At 38.0% G+C, this 16,776-nt stretch overlaps 1 protein-coding gene across 1 annotated transcript; it reads right to left on the reverse strand.

Moving 5' to 3' along the window:
• Nucleotides 1-10,666: 10,666 nt before the first annotated feature.
• On the reverse strand, nucleotides 10,667-16,699 carry oacyl (O-acyltransferase like). Its single transcript, XM_059358395.1, has 15 exons — nucleotides 16,617-16,699; nucleotides 15,485-15,618; nucleotides 15,319-15,397; nucleotides 15,084-15,219; nucleotides 14,596-14,799; nucleotides 14,248-14,456; nucleotides 14,074-14,176; nucleotides 13,890-13,991; nucleotides 13,009-13,174; nucleotides 12,833-12,912; nucleotides 12,110-12,220; nucleotides 11,786-11,909; nucleotides 11,516-11,702; nucleotides 10,964-11,106; nucleotides 10,667-10,860 (listed from the first exon to the last, which is right to left on the reverse strand). The coding sequence occupies exons 2-15, from the start codon at nucleotides 15,596-15,598 to the stop codon at nucleotides 10,756-10,758; spliced, it is 1,863 nt and encodes a 620-aa protein (XP_059214378.1). The 5' UTR covers nucleotides 15,599-15,618; nucleotides 16,617-16,699; the 3' UTR covers nucleotides 10,667-10,755.
• Between the last annotated feature and the right edge of the window lie 77 nt (nucleotides 16,700-16,776).

The raw sequence follows: 16,776 nt of genomic DNA on the forward strand, positions 1-16,776 counted from the left end.
CCCGATCTTCTGTATCCAGATACTGGCACGCATCCAGCCACAGCTCCATAGGGCTGTCACCTCGCCGTACTTGGGGGGTTAAATCCGTGACCTCAGGTTTCCCTCGTCCCACATCATTTACCGATATTAAGCCTGCCTCACAGGCATCCACAGCAGGTGGTCTCAGCTTTGCATTTAGGCTCACGTCTGACTCATAGTCCACAAGATCACATTGTGTCACCACTTTATCGGAATCACACATCAGGACATGTGTATTAAAGTCAGGGTTCTGGGATAATGTCTGGTATTCAGGACATCGAATCGCGTGGGGATCTACACTAGGACTCATGATGAAGTCCTGTGTCTCACTTTCAAAGATATAAAGGTCTGACACAGGTTCGGTAGCTGTATCACTCTCTAAACTATCTGACTGATGCGATAACGACCTTAATAGGTACGTGGCTGACAGAGGTTTAGGGACAGACGAACACTCAGAGGTAGAGGACATGGCCTCAAAAGGTTGAGGTGCACTATTGTCTTGTATGAGAGAAAAAGAGAGGGCTGGCTCTTTAATGTGAAACTCTGAAAAAGATTCACATAGAGGGGACATAAGTTCATGAGAGAAGTGAGGTAAAGGAGGTAATACAGGTTCTGAGGAGCCGAAATAGCTACAAACCCTGAAATCACCATCTTTTGGTAAACTCTCAGACATATTACAGGTGGGTGATGAAGGCTTCAAACAGTTTGGGATGGGGCTTTTCTCCTGAGAGAGGCAAACGTTTGATAAAGGCTCAGTGGATTTGTCTCTGTCTGACGCAGCCTCTGCTCCTGTCTCGTATGCAGACGGCGTGTTTTCTGTGGGACTGCGCAGGAGAGAAAGAGGGTCTAAATCTTCAGTCTGACTGTCTGGAAGAGTTGTCGTTTGGTCATCCGTGTAAAAAAGTGACGGATCCATCGGGACTCCTAGTTGTCTGCTCGAGGAGACTGTCAGCAGCAAGACTCCAGCTGTCAAACAGCAACTTCAGGCCAAGTTTTGGGACAGATGGTGTAAAGTTCTGCACACAGATTGTTTGTGCTTGGCGCTTCTGGTGTCATTTCCTCCCATGGGTCCAACTGTGTCCTCAGATCCCCAGTTTTACTACCTGCAAAGTGAAGTCAGAAAGTCAGATAATCTGTAATCTGAAGCACTTGTGTATATTTACCTCTTTAATCTGAAGCATTTGTAGTAAAGCCCAGTATCTCCCTCTAGCTGTTTATCTTAGTTGCTGGCAATGCCCCCTTTAAACAGCATGTTGCAGCTATTTTGGAAGCTTTTAAAGGACACTTGACATACCTCATCAACAGGAAGCCTTCCTGTTGTTTTTACTTTGTAGCTGATTAAAACAGTGTCTGGTGTGTGTTGTTACTCCAGTGTCTACTGTTTTGCACAACTGAGGGGTAGTAAAACATATATTGTCTATATTGTCAAACATTTCTATGTAAAGTAATATGTGGGACTGTTTGGGCTTAACCGAAAAGTGTTTTTCATTTTTTACACAATCCTCTTCAGTCAGTCTATTATATGGAAGCCATGTGAAGCAAGTGAGAGAAAAAAAATCAGGTGATCCATTTAGATCCAAGTCTAGTCAGAATTGTTTTCTCACCTGTGTTTATAACTTAAGAGCAGGAGAATGAAAAGGTTTTTCCAGGACAATAAGTTTCTTAAATAAATAAAAATGTGCCCCGTAAAACAGGGGGACCAAGACCACTTAAGGTTCAGTAAAAAAATACCAGGGTTAGACTTAAAAAAAACACTACTTCCGGACAACACAATGCAAAAATGTATCCTCACTTTTATACTCCTGTGTTGGTTTGTGCCATTGACCTCTTCTTACCACCTACCTGCAACTAAAAAAATATCTACAGATGGATATAGGATGTTAAAAATCTGCATTTTATTGCATTGTCTTTGGCCAAAAAGGTTGGAGGTTGGAGATCAACATCTTTGTGGTGTGCAGAAAAACAAAACAAAAAGTCATTTTTTGCGGTGACACACAGCTGTTTTAGTACCTTTAACATTTATATACCCCAAACTTGATAATTTGATAAAAACACATTTAATATAAGTAGTTTTAAGTAATTTTTTATGTATATTGTTAAATATGGTGAGTTAGCATCTTAAAATGCTGGCAACCACAATAATGATACACCTGATGATTCTGATGATGTTTCTCCTGTCTCCTGTTATCTTACAAACCACAGCTGCATATTATTTATTGCAGCATAGCTGTGTCTTTAAAGCACTTGTCTTAAAATCCCAACCCCGTGTTGCCCACTACAGGCTACCTGACATACATGCAGGGGCCTGATGTGAAGTGTTGAAGGGGGAGGCTTCAAAACATGCACTCTGATACACAAGATTGCAGGAGGAGGAATTGGTGGCACAGACGCTGGAAAAATACCAGCACATCTTCACCCATGACCTGCATTTGTGACATTCCTGCTGCAGTGAAGGACACCTAGCTGACAACTCAAGCCTCAAATGTTTACTATGGAATACAGGTCCTAACTTTAGTTAGTCTATTGACAAACAACTTGAATATGAAAACATTTAATACAATTTTCAGGCTGTGAAACACTGAAAAAAGCACTAATCTCTCAGTTTGAGGCTCGTTTTCTTTGAATTAATCTAATCGGCACAGTCACACTTACTACACTGACTCCATATTTAGATTTAATTATAGCGAGCATATTAATAGTCCCACATATCTGAGTTGTAACCTACTTTCAGAGGCACTTGGAAGGTTTAAATCAGCCAGAAATCATTGTTGTTGGTGTGGTTGATCAGTGCATTAGATAGGACTTGATCTCTACTGACATTAAAAAACAATAAAGCTGTCAGCACCTGCGTGACTGAGAGCAAGAAAGTGTCATTCAATTTCATCTCGACTGCATGTGCCAAAATAGACTCATCCTCGGTCACACAACACCCACAAGAGCCTGCTGCTGCTGCGTCTTTAAGGCTTCTGGATGTAAATGACTTGGTTGAAAGACGCCAGTATATAAGGGACAGAGTCTTAAAAAAGTAATAATATAAGCCGCCTCATAATGTCAAGCTTTCTCAACAAAACAAACACAAAAAAATAGGTAGAAAGCTAAATAAATATTTACTTGAATACATTATACTTGTTATTTACTTTAAGGAATTATTTCAGATGTTTGACAAAGTGTTTTCATTTGCATCATGCAGCACAGCAGAGTGTGTCAACCTGTCAGCACTGTGAGAAGAAGCAGTGTAATTGACAACAATAACCATTCCCAAAGGAAACCACAAGCAAGTGTCTAACAAGTTACCTCATAGCAGAACCAACACGTGTGATAAAAGTATTCCCATTATAGTCTGTGAAGGGGATTTTCGGCCGTGCATGTAGTACGTACCTTTGTCATAGCAGTGTGCTGGAGGATATAGAGCGATGATGTAGGACTCCAGTATGAGCTCAGGCGAGAGCCGGCGGTCTCGGGGTGTGAGTCTATTTTTAACTGTTGTCCCCCTCAAGTACAAAGTCGGTTACCTGATAGTGCAGACATGTGCCGATCTCCAACATTTAACCCTCAATCTAAATATAAATAAATCTATATTTACAGGCTGTTTCAGTGTTGGCCTACTTTACAGGTGGAAATGTTGACTTGTAGAAATGTAATTAAAGATCAATTATGGGGAGTTTAGAGGAATACTTCACCCCCCCAAGATGATCATTTGTATATCAGTATATCATCTACCTGTGTTACCTTGAATTCTTGAAAAAAAACTATTTCTCACATGCCTCCATGGTAACTGAAGAGTGCAAATACCTCAACCATGTTTGATGAATTGAAGTAAATGAGGGCTACAGCAAAACTATATCAAAACATCCATTTTATACAGCCTGCTCATACAAAATACTGTTTATGCGGTGTGTTTTGACATTTTTGCAAGAATTCATGTACTTTGGAAGTAGTGAGCATATGACTGGATAAATGAGACTTGGATTATCCCGCATGAGAGTTTGTAAACTGGTGCTTTTACATAGTTTTGCTGTTGTTAAACACAGCCCCCATTTAATGAATTCATCCAAACTTTACTCCAATTTCTGATTCTTGGTTCACAGTGGAGGCATGCAGGGAAAAACAAGCTTTCAAAGTTACACAGGGTGAGTAACTAATATGCAAATGATCATTTTGTGGGTGAAGTATCCTTTAAATAGGCTCATACTGGTGGAATAGTTGCAGTTTAGGTGGTCATTTTGGCACAAATAGACATCCTGCATGCAAATAATCTAATCTTACATTCTTGCTACTAATAGTTACTCTAAGGTTGTATATTATAAAAACGTTTAACTAACAGCTTTTATCCACCTACACATACACAAGTCCAAAAAAAAGTAATACAATTTTGGGGCTTGGGGTTGAGCCTACATGGGAAAAAGAAATCCAACAAAAATGCACTTGAATTTTTTTTCTCCATTAAAACAATGTAAGACAAAGTAAAATCTGATATAGATGTGTTTACAGTACACCTGTGGCACTGAGGGCCACATTTCTGGCAGTGTTTAACATCCATCTTACTGCTCTGGCAAAAAGACAATGCACTGTTGTCAGTAGCCAAAACAACCTAATGAAGACAGATCTTTCTTGGCTTTTACGTAAAATTATTAGTCGTCAATTATCTCACCCTTCTGTGACAATGATTAAATGTGACTTTGCCTCTCATTTGGCCAAATTACTCATCTCATAAGCAATGAACACAAGCAAATCCCTAATGACACAGACCCCAGGTCTGTTTCCAATCTTTTTAACGGTCCAATAATTCTAATTATCACCTCTGCCAAGGAGGTCATGTTTTCAGTGCTTTTTGTCTGCAGAATAACAGACTACTGACCTAATTTTCATGAAACTTGGAGGAAGGGTGTTTATTGCGTAATACTGTTGAGTAAGGGCCAATATTCCAGGGGTTTCAGTGCAGCCAAGACTTCCTCTTTTGTGTGCTGGTCATGATTTACAGTACGATTAGCAGCTTGAAATGCTAGAATGGAGTTTGAGTTGAAAGATGATGTCGCCGTCGAACTGTTTCTCTGCATATGGATGCAGATAAAAATTAAGGCTAATAAACAGTTACATGTTTGTCAGATTATAGCTGTAGTGTTTCGTAATTGCATTTCAACCAACACTTGCTCTTGACAAACATCAAACTCTACCTGCATGCAGCCAAAGCCCACTGAAACATGATTGGTCAATTCTACTTCCAGAACACATCCGAAACCAAAATACTCTTTCTGCATTCATATGCAGGTATTTGTTTATAGAGATTACTTCATCCTTGGGATGGAGTACTCGAGTCTTGTGCTCGGACTCAAAGTCCGATATTCCTGACTCGACTTGGACTCGCACTCTGATGACCCGTAATCAGACTGGTGCATTCTGGTACGCAATGGCTCAGTCTTGGACTCAGACTCAAACTTTCTCAACAATACATATAAAGAAATGGAACAACCACATTATAAAAGTTGACTTTAGAGTGTTAAGGTCAATGTCTTTTCAGTTTCTGTGGATTTTTGAAGATCTAAATAAACTCACTGACATGGTGATAATGTGTCAGAGTGGAGAACTTGGAATTCGACTTGGAATCAAACACTGATAATGATGCCGTGACTCGGACTTGGACACTGACTTGATGGGGACTCAATAATTGGTGGCTCAACTACAACTCTGCTTTATCCTGTGCTCCCATCCTGCTGCTTTACAGCTTTCAATGACTAATTCCTGCTACAAAGCTCCCATACATTACTTTCTTTAACTTCAGGCCTTACAAGTCACTTTCTTCTTTTGTTTTGAACTTCTTTTTGATCATTCATCTTATTTTTTTGCCAGACCAATCAGTCACTGTAATCTCAATGTTCTTATCTCAGCAAAAACTTTGGATATTGTAATATTTTTGGATGCAGATTTTTTTTTCCATTTTTTTAAATACAAAGTGCCAAATTGCACATACATTCCGTGTATATCTTTCAGAAAAACACGATTACTAAATGTTGTTTCATAATGAGAGTGAAGGACAGTTTTATAACCAGGTGCAGTTTATGGCTCTTACATAAACTGCTCATTGTTCCTGTGACAGGTGGAGGGGTGCGGATAGTTTTGCTGCTTTAAAATCACCACGTTGTAAAAAGTGGTTTAACAACAGAGACAATGCACAACATGATTTTTACTGCTATTATTTTTGTACTTTTACAACTTCTACAACTACTTTGGCAAAGCAATGTATGAAGTCACTATTGTTAGTGTGTGTGTGTGTGTGTGTGTGTATTTGTGCCTTCACAAGAAGTCAGTTATGAGTTTAATGAATGAATACCCCCCCTACACTCAATACCCCCCCTACACACACACACACACACACACACACACACACGTACACACATTACACACGCGCCACAAATTGTTTCGTTCTGATAACAATAAACAGAAAAGGATGTGGACACAAACCATTAAAATGATGTCATGTCCTTTTGCTCTTTCCGTGTCATTATGTAACACTTGTGTCCGCACACCTGTTCCTGTGGTGGCTTGTAAATCTACTAAGCGACAGAGGGAATATTATTGGACTACTGCTGCATGTTGTGCATGTGTCCCTTAATTAAAACAATGTTTTTTAAATAAAATATCTAATAATAATACAATATATCAGTGCAGGTTCATCATAATTAAATTATTTTGCAAGTTTCACAAAGAAAAGAAAGAAGAGGGAGACGTGATTATAGCATTAAAATTAAGCTTTGCTCATTATACAGTATGTCACATCACCTGACTCACTATTATGTTAATTTAGTCATCAATTACACTTGGACAGGACTTTTATATAAAGTAAGGACTTGATACGTTGTAACTATTAACGGATATGTGTGTGTGGGTCTGTTGCTTCTCAGGAGAAACTTATTTACGATCTCATCTCTGCAGGGAATAGCTGATGGGTTGATTATAACAAATAATCAGTAGAGAGATTCATTAAATAAAACAGAAAAATAACCACTTTCTGTATTCTGCATTGCAGGTAGCCTAAAACAATATTCAGTGGTGGAAAGTAACTAAGTACATTTACTCAAATACTGTACGTGCAATTTTATATGTACTTCTACTTCACTGCATTTTGAGGCAAATATTCTACTTTACTTCACTACATTTTGGCTGACAGCTTTAGTTTCTTGTTGGGTCAAGATTTAACTTGAAAGACATTATGATAAATTTAAAGTGATTAGACGTTTGTTTTTAAATGATACCTCATAAAAGTATATTAAGTAGTTAAAATGAGCCCTGCTTACATAAATGCATCAATACAAATAATCTAATAATATATTTGGAATATATAAAACAATCTGAGTGGTTCCATTCTGCATAAAGAGTACTTTTACTTTTGATACTTTAACTACATTTTGTTGCTGATACTTTTGTACTTTTACTTCAGTAAGTTCTGAATGCAGGACTTTTACTTGTAGTTGAGTAATTTTTCAGTGTGGCATTAGTACTTTTACTTAAGTAAGGGAGCTGAATACTTCTTCGGCCACTGACAATATGTTATATATCTTTAATACAAGTAAATATGGAATTACACCATGTAAACCTCATCTGGATGTAGCACTAATTTAACTTAATATATTTTAATTTAATTTCAAGTTTATCTCAAGTTTTTAATAATCTCCTTTACAGCAGCACATTAAATGTTCCAGACACACAACAATACCAGCTACAGATTAATAACAATAAGAGTTTCTCTCAGCCATGCTTGATATTTCTTGAACTTTAATCTCAAAACACAGTCCTTACAAATCTGAAGCCGTCTCAGACATGTTACACCATCTCGAGCATGTTGTTGTGGGGTTTTGGTTTTGGACGTGGGCCCCGTGGACTCTTGTAGTCATGGTGAGAGCAGTGTCATCTTACCAAAGCAAGATATATTTTTACACCATGTTGTTGCACAGTCTGCCCTGGCCTGGCGTCTGCCCTCCTTCCCTAAACTTCCCTGGGACGGGAGCAGGTGGAGGCTGGTGCTGCTGCTGCACATGTATGAAGTGTGCGTCACAACTGCATTCTGTTGTCTGGGTGCATGAGAGAGTCAGCGAAAGCACCCAGACAACAGAACCAATTAAGGAGTGCCATAGCAGGGAAATGATCAGTGGTGGAATGTAACAAAGTACATTTACTCACTGTACTTAAGTACAATTTTGAGGTACTTGCACTTTACTAGAGTGTTTCCATTTTATGTAACTTTATACTACTCCACTACATTTAGCTTCAGCTTTAGTTATTTTTCAGGTTGAGATTTAAAAACATGATCATTTTAAAGTGGTTAGAAATGTTTAGACATTTTTTTATTTATTAAACCTCATCACAGTATATAAGTCTGTTAAATTGAGTCCTATATTTACCAAATTAAAATGCTGCTTACATAAAAGCATCAATAATAATAATCCAATAATATATTAGCAATATATATGCAAATCTGAGTGGGCCCATTCTGCATAAAAAGTACTTTTACTTTTAATACTTTACTTGACTTTTATCTGTAGTAGAGTAATCTCACAGTATAGTATAAGTATCTTTTACTTGAGTAAGGGATCTAAATACTTTTTCCACCACTGCACACGATAGACATCTTCGCTATGCCAAAGTGTTATGAAATAAATATTATATTAGGCTGTTAACTCATAGCACTGAACACATTTTTAATCTCCATCCTCGTGTCAAACAACAACATTCCTTCATGTTGATGTTATGGTGGAAATCACTACATAAGGAGTGTGTGATAAACAGTCGCAGAAGGTATTTCTTTGATGCTGTTCACAAACTATTACTCAACTTAATGCAATGCACATCAGAGCATGTGTCCTGCATAACTGAAGTGCTGAATGCATCACAAGAAACCCAAAACCTTTGTTGTGATCTCATCAGCTGAGTCAGTGGCATTTGTAAATTCTGACTCCATGGAAAGTGCAGTGAACTATATGTTCCGTGTTACTGTGTAATTAAATACGATGAACTTTGGGTCACAAGGGAACCAGTCACAGTTGTCTTGTCCTTTGCAAGAGGGCAGTACTTTAAGTGTTTATCTGTAATCTTAGACTGCTACTCTTTTAATACCTTCCAAATTGAAAATAAGACACACAGGGGTGCGAGAATCTTGTCGGTCTTAGAGAGCGGTAGAGTAATCAGGGGACTTCTCCTGATGTATGTGCATGTGACACCACCACTGATGTTGGCTTATACATGCTTCCATGATTAAAATGTACAAAACTGGTCTTAATTATTCATCTTATCTAATCTATTCATCTATATCCTTGACAGGGACACTTGAGGAGTCAGTTATCAGTCTTGTTTGTTTTTTAAACCACCCTTTATGTGGATTAATTCAAGAGCAACATCAATCATTGTAATTCTGGTGTTTCCAAAATCTGAATAAGTGAGATTGAAGTGCTTTTCCCACAGACACAGACGATATAACATTATATCTGTGAAACATTAAACCTAAAAAAGCACCAGACACAATTCAGTTTGACAAAATATGGACTTTTTTCTGTCCATCTTCCTAATTTGGTAATTATAATAATAATAATAATACATTTTATGTGTATAGCACTTTAAAAGGTACTCAACAACACTTTAAATACAAATTTAAAAAGCAAGAAACAGTGTAAAAAATATTATTTAAAAAAGTACAACAACTAAAGATAGCAAAGCAAACAGAAAGAACATTCTCTGTAACAATATCAGTATTTAAACAGCAAACTACTAAGAACGGTGAGAGCAATAACAGTAAAGGGTGTGACCGTTGGTTCTGGTTGACATCAGTTTAAAGTTTGAATACATATGTTCAATTTGTTCAATAAATCTTGACCCTTAAAACAGTGAAAGTTGATGAATGTTTTGTGTTATTCATAGGATGTTATCTGTATTGACCTCTAGACTAAAAACTCAGATAATTCACCGGCGTACAGTTAACGATATACGGTTTGAAAGATAAGAAGTTAGACTCCAGTTTAACACTGCTTCATTAATTGGAAAATAACATGGCCATTTGTGTTAGTAGTTAATGTGAAATTTTGATAGAATGTTAGCCAAAAGCCGGCCGATGTGGAAATCAGTTACGCTAGCTATTAGCACTGTACAGCCCTGTATTATGCTAAGCTCCTAGCAACATTGAAAGCTAGCTTAGCGTGCTAATTTTACAGGTGTCATTGACATAAGTTTGTTGGACTGGTTCTGCACTAGTAGTGGTAAGAATACTTGTTGAAATCCGGTTTGGGTTATCTCAGCTAACATAGCTAGACAATTGTTAGTTAGTCATTATGTTTGCTAACTAGCAGTTTAACTTGGAGCAGACATATGTGTGTCTGTTGATCTTCGAGATATTAAATTGGGAGAGGGGTCTCCCACACTGTTTAATCCATAGCCGGCAACGCTCCTCTTGTTTTTTGAGTTTTGGAAAAAGGCAAAGAAATTACTCCTCCTGCTAAAATCTGAGGGTACCTGTCGTCAGATTTAAAAATCCTGTATACTCACAGTTTCACCTTGTTGCTCAGAGCTCAGAGGAGTTCTGCTAACGGTCAATTATAAAAATAAAAATAAAAAAGAATCCTGACATTTTTTTCCAGTTTTTTTTTTCAGGTTTATTATCTACAAAAGTAGAACTGAACAAGAGCACTGACATAGCTTACAAGGCAGAAGAAGACAGAAATTAAGATGAGTGGTTTTCTCTTGCTGACTCTCTTGTTATGTGCTGCTCCATTTTAAGAGGAGGTACGGCTTCTCAACCAGTACAGTCAACACATAGCTGACCACCAGCGTGAGAACAAGGTTTCCAAAGAACAGGTACATCTAAAGAAGACAGTTATACAATACAACAAGATCAAATATCTGTAAAACCTGAAACACCCCAGCATTAGGCTTGTTGAAAACTGAATGAAATATAACGACTTACAAAGTTGATGTTGCTGTAGTGGATTGGTGTTTCTTGCAAGCCGATGTAGAGGAGGATGAAGACAGGATGTGTTAAATAGCAGGCAAAACTAATGTTGGATAGAGGGAACCAGAAGCCCAATGACAAGAGGCGCTGGATAAAACCTGGAGATTGTGAAACACAGACAGAAATGTAAAATAGATTTTTTTTATGACCTTCAGGTGCAAAAGTCGAGCTTTAACGCTTATGCTTATGCTTATGCTTCTACTGTATTTCTATCCATATTTGTTAACAGAATCATTCCCTTGAGTCTTGTAAACTGTAGAGAGACCGAAAAAGGCTAAACATATATGGTTTTAGGTATTGCTAGAGGACAAAAAGATAAAAATCACCCAAATTGTATATTTTTCTCGTCATAGCTACTATTGAAGTACAACCCCGATTTCAAAAATAGTTGGGATGCTGTAAAACAGAATGCATTCATTCAGGTCCTTGCAAATCCTGCATAGTATACCCTTTAAGATGCATATTCAATATTGTATGGTATTTGGAACATCCCTGTTCTTGGTTTACCTCCGTAACCCTCCTCACAGGCCAGTATGATCCAGGTCACAGCCAGAGCCCAGAGCGGTCTGTGCAGCCCCTGGTAGAGGGCGTGTGGCACAGATGGATAAGCCGGGGTCTCCCTGAGGATGTACGCCAATCCAACCAATGCAGCCATGACAGACAGACAGCAGAACCAACCGAGTGCTGCCTGCCACTGCAGCAACAACAAGATACGATAAGCACATAAGAGATAAAGAGCATGTGATGTGTTCAGTGATACGGGCAAAGTGTTCTCACCTTTTGCTTTAACAGCTGATCTTTCTTTGTTGTTAAATATATTCCAGTCAGGATTCCTATTAAAAACGGCCCGTATCTTGTGTGGGGTCTCACATAGTAATACAAGACATAATTCTCAGATGTCCTGCAAAATAATGAACCAAAGAAAAAGTTTTATTTGTTTGACTTTTAAAGAAGGAATTGAAACTAGCTTGATTTTTTACTTCATTTTTTATTTTTTTTTTATTTACATTGAATTTCACAGTAGAAAAAGTACAATTAAGTCACTTCATGCATTTGGTACCAAAGCTGCATTATTACTATATCACCATCACTGAGTCTTACAGTGTAGATGGCTGAAAGACTGGCAGCTGCAGGAGAGCAGTTACGACAGCACTAGTCACTGTGGTCATCAGCAGAAGGCCTCCAGAGACAGCCACAAACATACATTTATTTCTGATAAACAAAAGACAGGATGGACAAGATTATTACTCCAGTTGCTGCTGTAAAAATGTATTTTATCCCATGTCCCATAGGAAAAATGAGTTGCTCATGTGTGCTTAATCTCGTCTCTTGAGATCAGTTTGAGCTTCTCATATTCGTATCATGCTGTGATAATTTATTTCTGAATAACTTCTCCTAAGGGAATTTGAGCAATACTTGAGAAGTGGGATAAACTGAGGGGATCTCATAGTTGCATGCGACTGATCTCAATTATGTCTCAATTCAATCCTACTTTAAAATAACCAAGACATAATTGAGATCAGGGGCATACAACTATGAGTTCTCCTCAGTTTATCCCACTTCTCAAGTATTGCTCAAATGGTTTATTCAACTCAACCTCCTTTGTCTTAGTGATGTCTTGTCTCTTTTTAGCTTATCTCTTGCTCCTAAGGGTCCCTTAGGAGAAGTAATTCAGAACAAATTATCACAGAATAATACGAATATGAGAAGCTCAAACTGATCTCAAGAGACGAGATTAAGCAACATATGAGCAACTAATTTTTCCTATCAAATTTAACTGAGGACTTAAGATATTTTTTTAAGAATGATGTGAAAAGGACATACAGTCTGTACAAATAGACCAGCAGAGGAGTGGTGACATAACACTGGAAGTCAAGAGACAGGTACCACGTCCAGGGAATACACTGAGGAGACATCAGGACATTAAATGTTGCAAATTAGGTCAATATAGATGTATGTCAAAACAGAATTGGAGCTACTGACTTATTACTTTAACTTACTATCTCATGCACTGGGAGGAGATTGCTAATCAACAGTAAGTTAGCCCACCAGTACGTCTTACAGTCCATCATTGTATCTATAAATGGGAACCAGTAGGGTCCCCACTGGACCAGTGAAATGAGGCCAATGGTGAGACACATAATAAACAGATGCAGTGGCTGAATCCTGCAGCAAAGGAAACACAAAGATAATTCACATTAACTGCTTGTTTAATTTTATATCACACATACAGTGAAAAGCTTCTATACACACTGGACAAAAAACTTTATTTCACTGGAGACTGATTTACCTTAACTGAAAGCTATTGGCTGTGATGCAATCAGCACCATAACTAAAGGACCCTTTTAATATTACACGTTAAATACATTTTATTAATTCCCAAGATGACTCATTAATTCCTAATATGACTCCTACTTTTCCAACCTTTAATTATTTATGCTAGATGCAAAATGATTACCAAATATTATTTATACAAAGATCCATAAAATATTTGTACATCATTTTAAATGATGTACAAAATATAAATAAGGTTAAACTACCTGATTGGGTTAAGGAAAAGTCAGTGTTTAGGGTTAAAATAAGTATGTTGCTTAATGCATGTTATGTAACTTAACTTACGTGTGCAAGTTAAACATGTGGTTGGTTGCACATAGGGGCCCAAACGGCGTCTCCGTTTTCAAGTTTTGTGTTTTTTTTACCCATCCATCCACCTACCTCCTCATGAGAACTTTTTTTTGCTCTTTATACTATGCCCCTGAATACGTCCTTTAGTACATTAACTAATGCCACTAGAGATCACCTTCTAAGAGTAAATGTCAGTCATAATAAACTACTTGTTATTTTTTGACGAGTACAATCTGAAATTACCAACATGTAGTACCTTCTAATCCTCCTGAAGAGGTAGTTGGCCACCAAACCCGGGCTCAGTTTGTCTTCAGCCCTTTCGATGGAGCCCAGCAGAGACCTTGCACTGAGCAGACCCCTGCAACACAAAAGCTTAAAACTCACAATAACATTTTTTTAGACACACTATGGTTTTTAACACCATTTGGTTTCAGTCTCACCCCAGCAGTAAAAAGGTGTCCACAGCCAGAAACACAGGCCCACTGATGGTAAGCACATGCAGAGGTTTTCGTTCAACTGTTTTCTTCCAGTCTTTGTAGTTATCTGCAATAGAGATTCAACAGTATATAAAAATGTGTTTGTGTGATTGAATTATTTTCAAGGAGCAGTCCTACCGAGGTTGTTTATCACGGGGAACTGTGCAGAGTGTCCACAAATGATCCACAACAGGCTGAGAACACGGATGCCATTCAGGGAGGAGTAGCCTCCTCCTGGGATGGACGAGGAGGTGCTAAAGACCCCCTGGCTGGTGGTCTGTAGTGAGAACGCCTGAAGACACCGGTACACACAGCTTCGAGGAAAACACAGTGAAGTGTGTGCGCTGCTGTCTAAGAAACACAATATTCAATCAACCTTTTAGTGTTCAATATTTACTTACTTCTGTTGTAATGTCACAGGTCATCTGGAAAACATGCTCAGGAAATGTTGGGGAACACAAAAGACATATATAGTACACATTGTACTTATTACTGTTTTCCTCTGAAGCAGGACTAATAATATCGCTACTGGTGGAGCCGTTGGTCTTCAGGGTCCCATAAAGGTTGAGGCCAGTGTTTAAACAGGAAGACTCCGCTGTTGGCCTGACCTCTCTGTTCCGCTGCCACCTTATTATAGCTGTAAACAGGGTAGCTGCGAGAGGAACGGCTACCATCACACAACATACAAACCTGCAGGAGAAAACAGATCTGATTTAGGTAAAGACTCAACTAAAACAGAGTGAAGTTTAAAGAGTAGAACCCGACCGATAAGGGACCGTTTCTATGTGGATTGTGTACCAATAAGGCACTTAAAAGGCTCTTTTTAAATAAATAACTGTTAAATAATATTTGACATTATGGTGCATTATACATATAGTTTATTCTAGTAAAGAGTAAAGAGACACTTTTCCAGCTTAGTTTGCATTTAGAAAAGTAGAAAGGATTTAAAAAATCAGTTTCAATCATATACTGACAGACAGGTGAGATCTGATGCATCAGGGTCTATGGTGTTGGGCAAACAGTGGGTCATGATCATTTCCTGAGTGGACTGATTGACCAGGATTGAAGGTAAAGAAGGAATCAGGGACGTCTGACCAATTTGAAGTTTCCCTGTTAAAAAAGTGAGACAAGTCACAAAGTAAACAAATTGTACTGACAGAATAATTTCAGTCCAGAGACACATTTTAAACACATTTTAAAATCACCCACCGTACAGTGCCAGCATTTGCACATCGTCTTCCCCACAGGAGTCAGGAATACAAATGCCCACAAAGTACTGCACTGTTCCCTATGGTGGTGAAAACACTTTGTTCAAAATCTATGCCAGCTCTCAGGGTGACATTTTATCTTTGATAATTACGTTGATTCTTGTTACCTGCCTAAGGAACACCTGGCAGTACTGTCCAGAGAAGGTGGGACCGTGTGCAGAGCGACACTGCTGCAGCAGGCCGGGCTGGTTGGTGTTACCGCCTTCGATGTTGCTGCCCATCTTTCCAAATGCATCATACACTGACAATACACACAATTGATAAGCGATTAGGAATGCATAAAGTGTGTCGTCTGCAGTGGTGGAAAGTAACTAAGTAGATTTACTTAAGTAATGAACTTAAGTACAGTTTTGAGGTATGTGTACTTTACTTGAGTATTTCCATTTTATGTAACTTTATACTTCTGCTCCACTGAATTTTGAGGAAAATACAGTATTTTTTTTAATATATTTATCTGCTAGCTTTAGTCACTTTTCAAATCAAGATTTAACATAAAAAAAACTGATTAATTTAAAGTGATTCATTAATTAGCCCTATCTTTACAAAATGAAAGTGCTGCTTACATAAATGCATCAATGCAAATAATCAAATAATATATTTAGAATTTATAAAACAATCTAAGTGGGTCCATTCTGCAAAACGATTTCTTTTGATACTTTAAGTACATTTTAATTCTGATACTCTTGTACTTTTACTAAAGTAAGTTTAGAATGCAGGAATTGTACTTGTAGTGGAGTAATTCTGCAGTGTGGTATTAGTACTTTTACTTAAGTAAGGGATCTGAAAACTTCTTCCACTACTGATGATAACAGAGATGCTATTTCGATGTCTTCTTCATTTTTGCAACTCGTTGCCTCAAAGAGCGGAACAGCGCCCCTCTGAGTTGAACGGCCAAACATGGTATTGCATCCTTTCAGTTGACGAAGACTTGACAGTCGAAGTTGTTCACCTTGATTAGTTGTCAACAAAATCAAACGCGGTCACTATGATGCCACTGTTAAACTGTGAATGGATACGTCTCTGTGAAAGAAACTTAACAATTAACACTTAAGGTCAGTCCTAATTTGGCCTCACAACAATTTAGTACAGTAATATTTAAATGAAAGAGTTAGCTTGTTTTTCAGTGTTGCTAGCTAGCCGTGCTGTTGTGAGATAGCGTTAGTTAGCTGTTAGCAACAAAACCAAATTAATGTCTGACAACTGAAGCACATTATACGAAATGCATATCAACCACTTCACCTCCATGTATGAAAGAAAGACGGCCTTCAAAGTATCATAACGAGTGAAAGACACCCTGTTTCTGTCTCTTTTCACACAGTTTTGTCCCCAACGGTTATATTTTGTCACACTGTTAAAATAATCGCCTAAGTATTTTTTGTCCAAATTGTTGTTTTTTGCC

Source organism: Centropristis striata, chromosome 19 (genome assembly GCF_030273125.1).
Source record: "Centropristis striata isolate RG_2023a ecotype Rhode Island chromosome 19, C.striata_1.0, whole genome shotgun sequence".
NCBI classification, from domain to species: Eukaryota; Metazoa; Chordata; class Actinopteri; order Perciformes; family Serranidae; genus Centropristis; species Centropristis striata.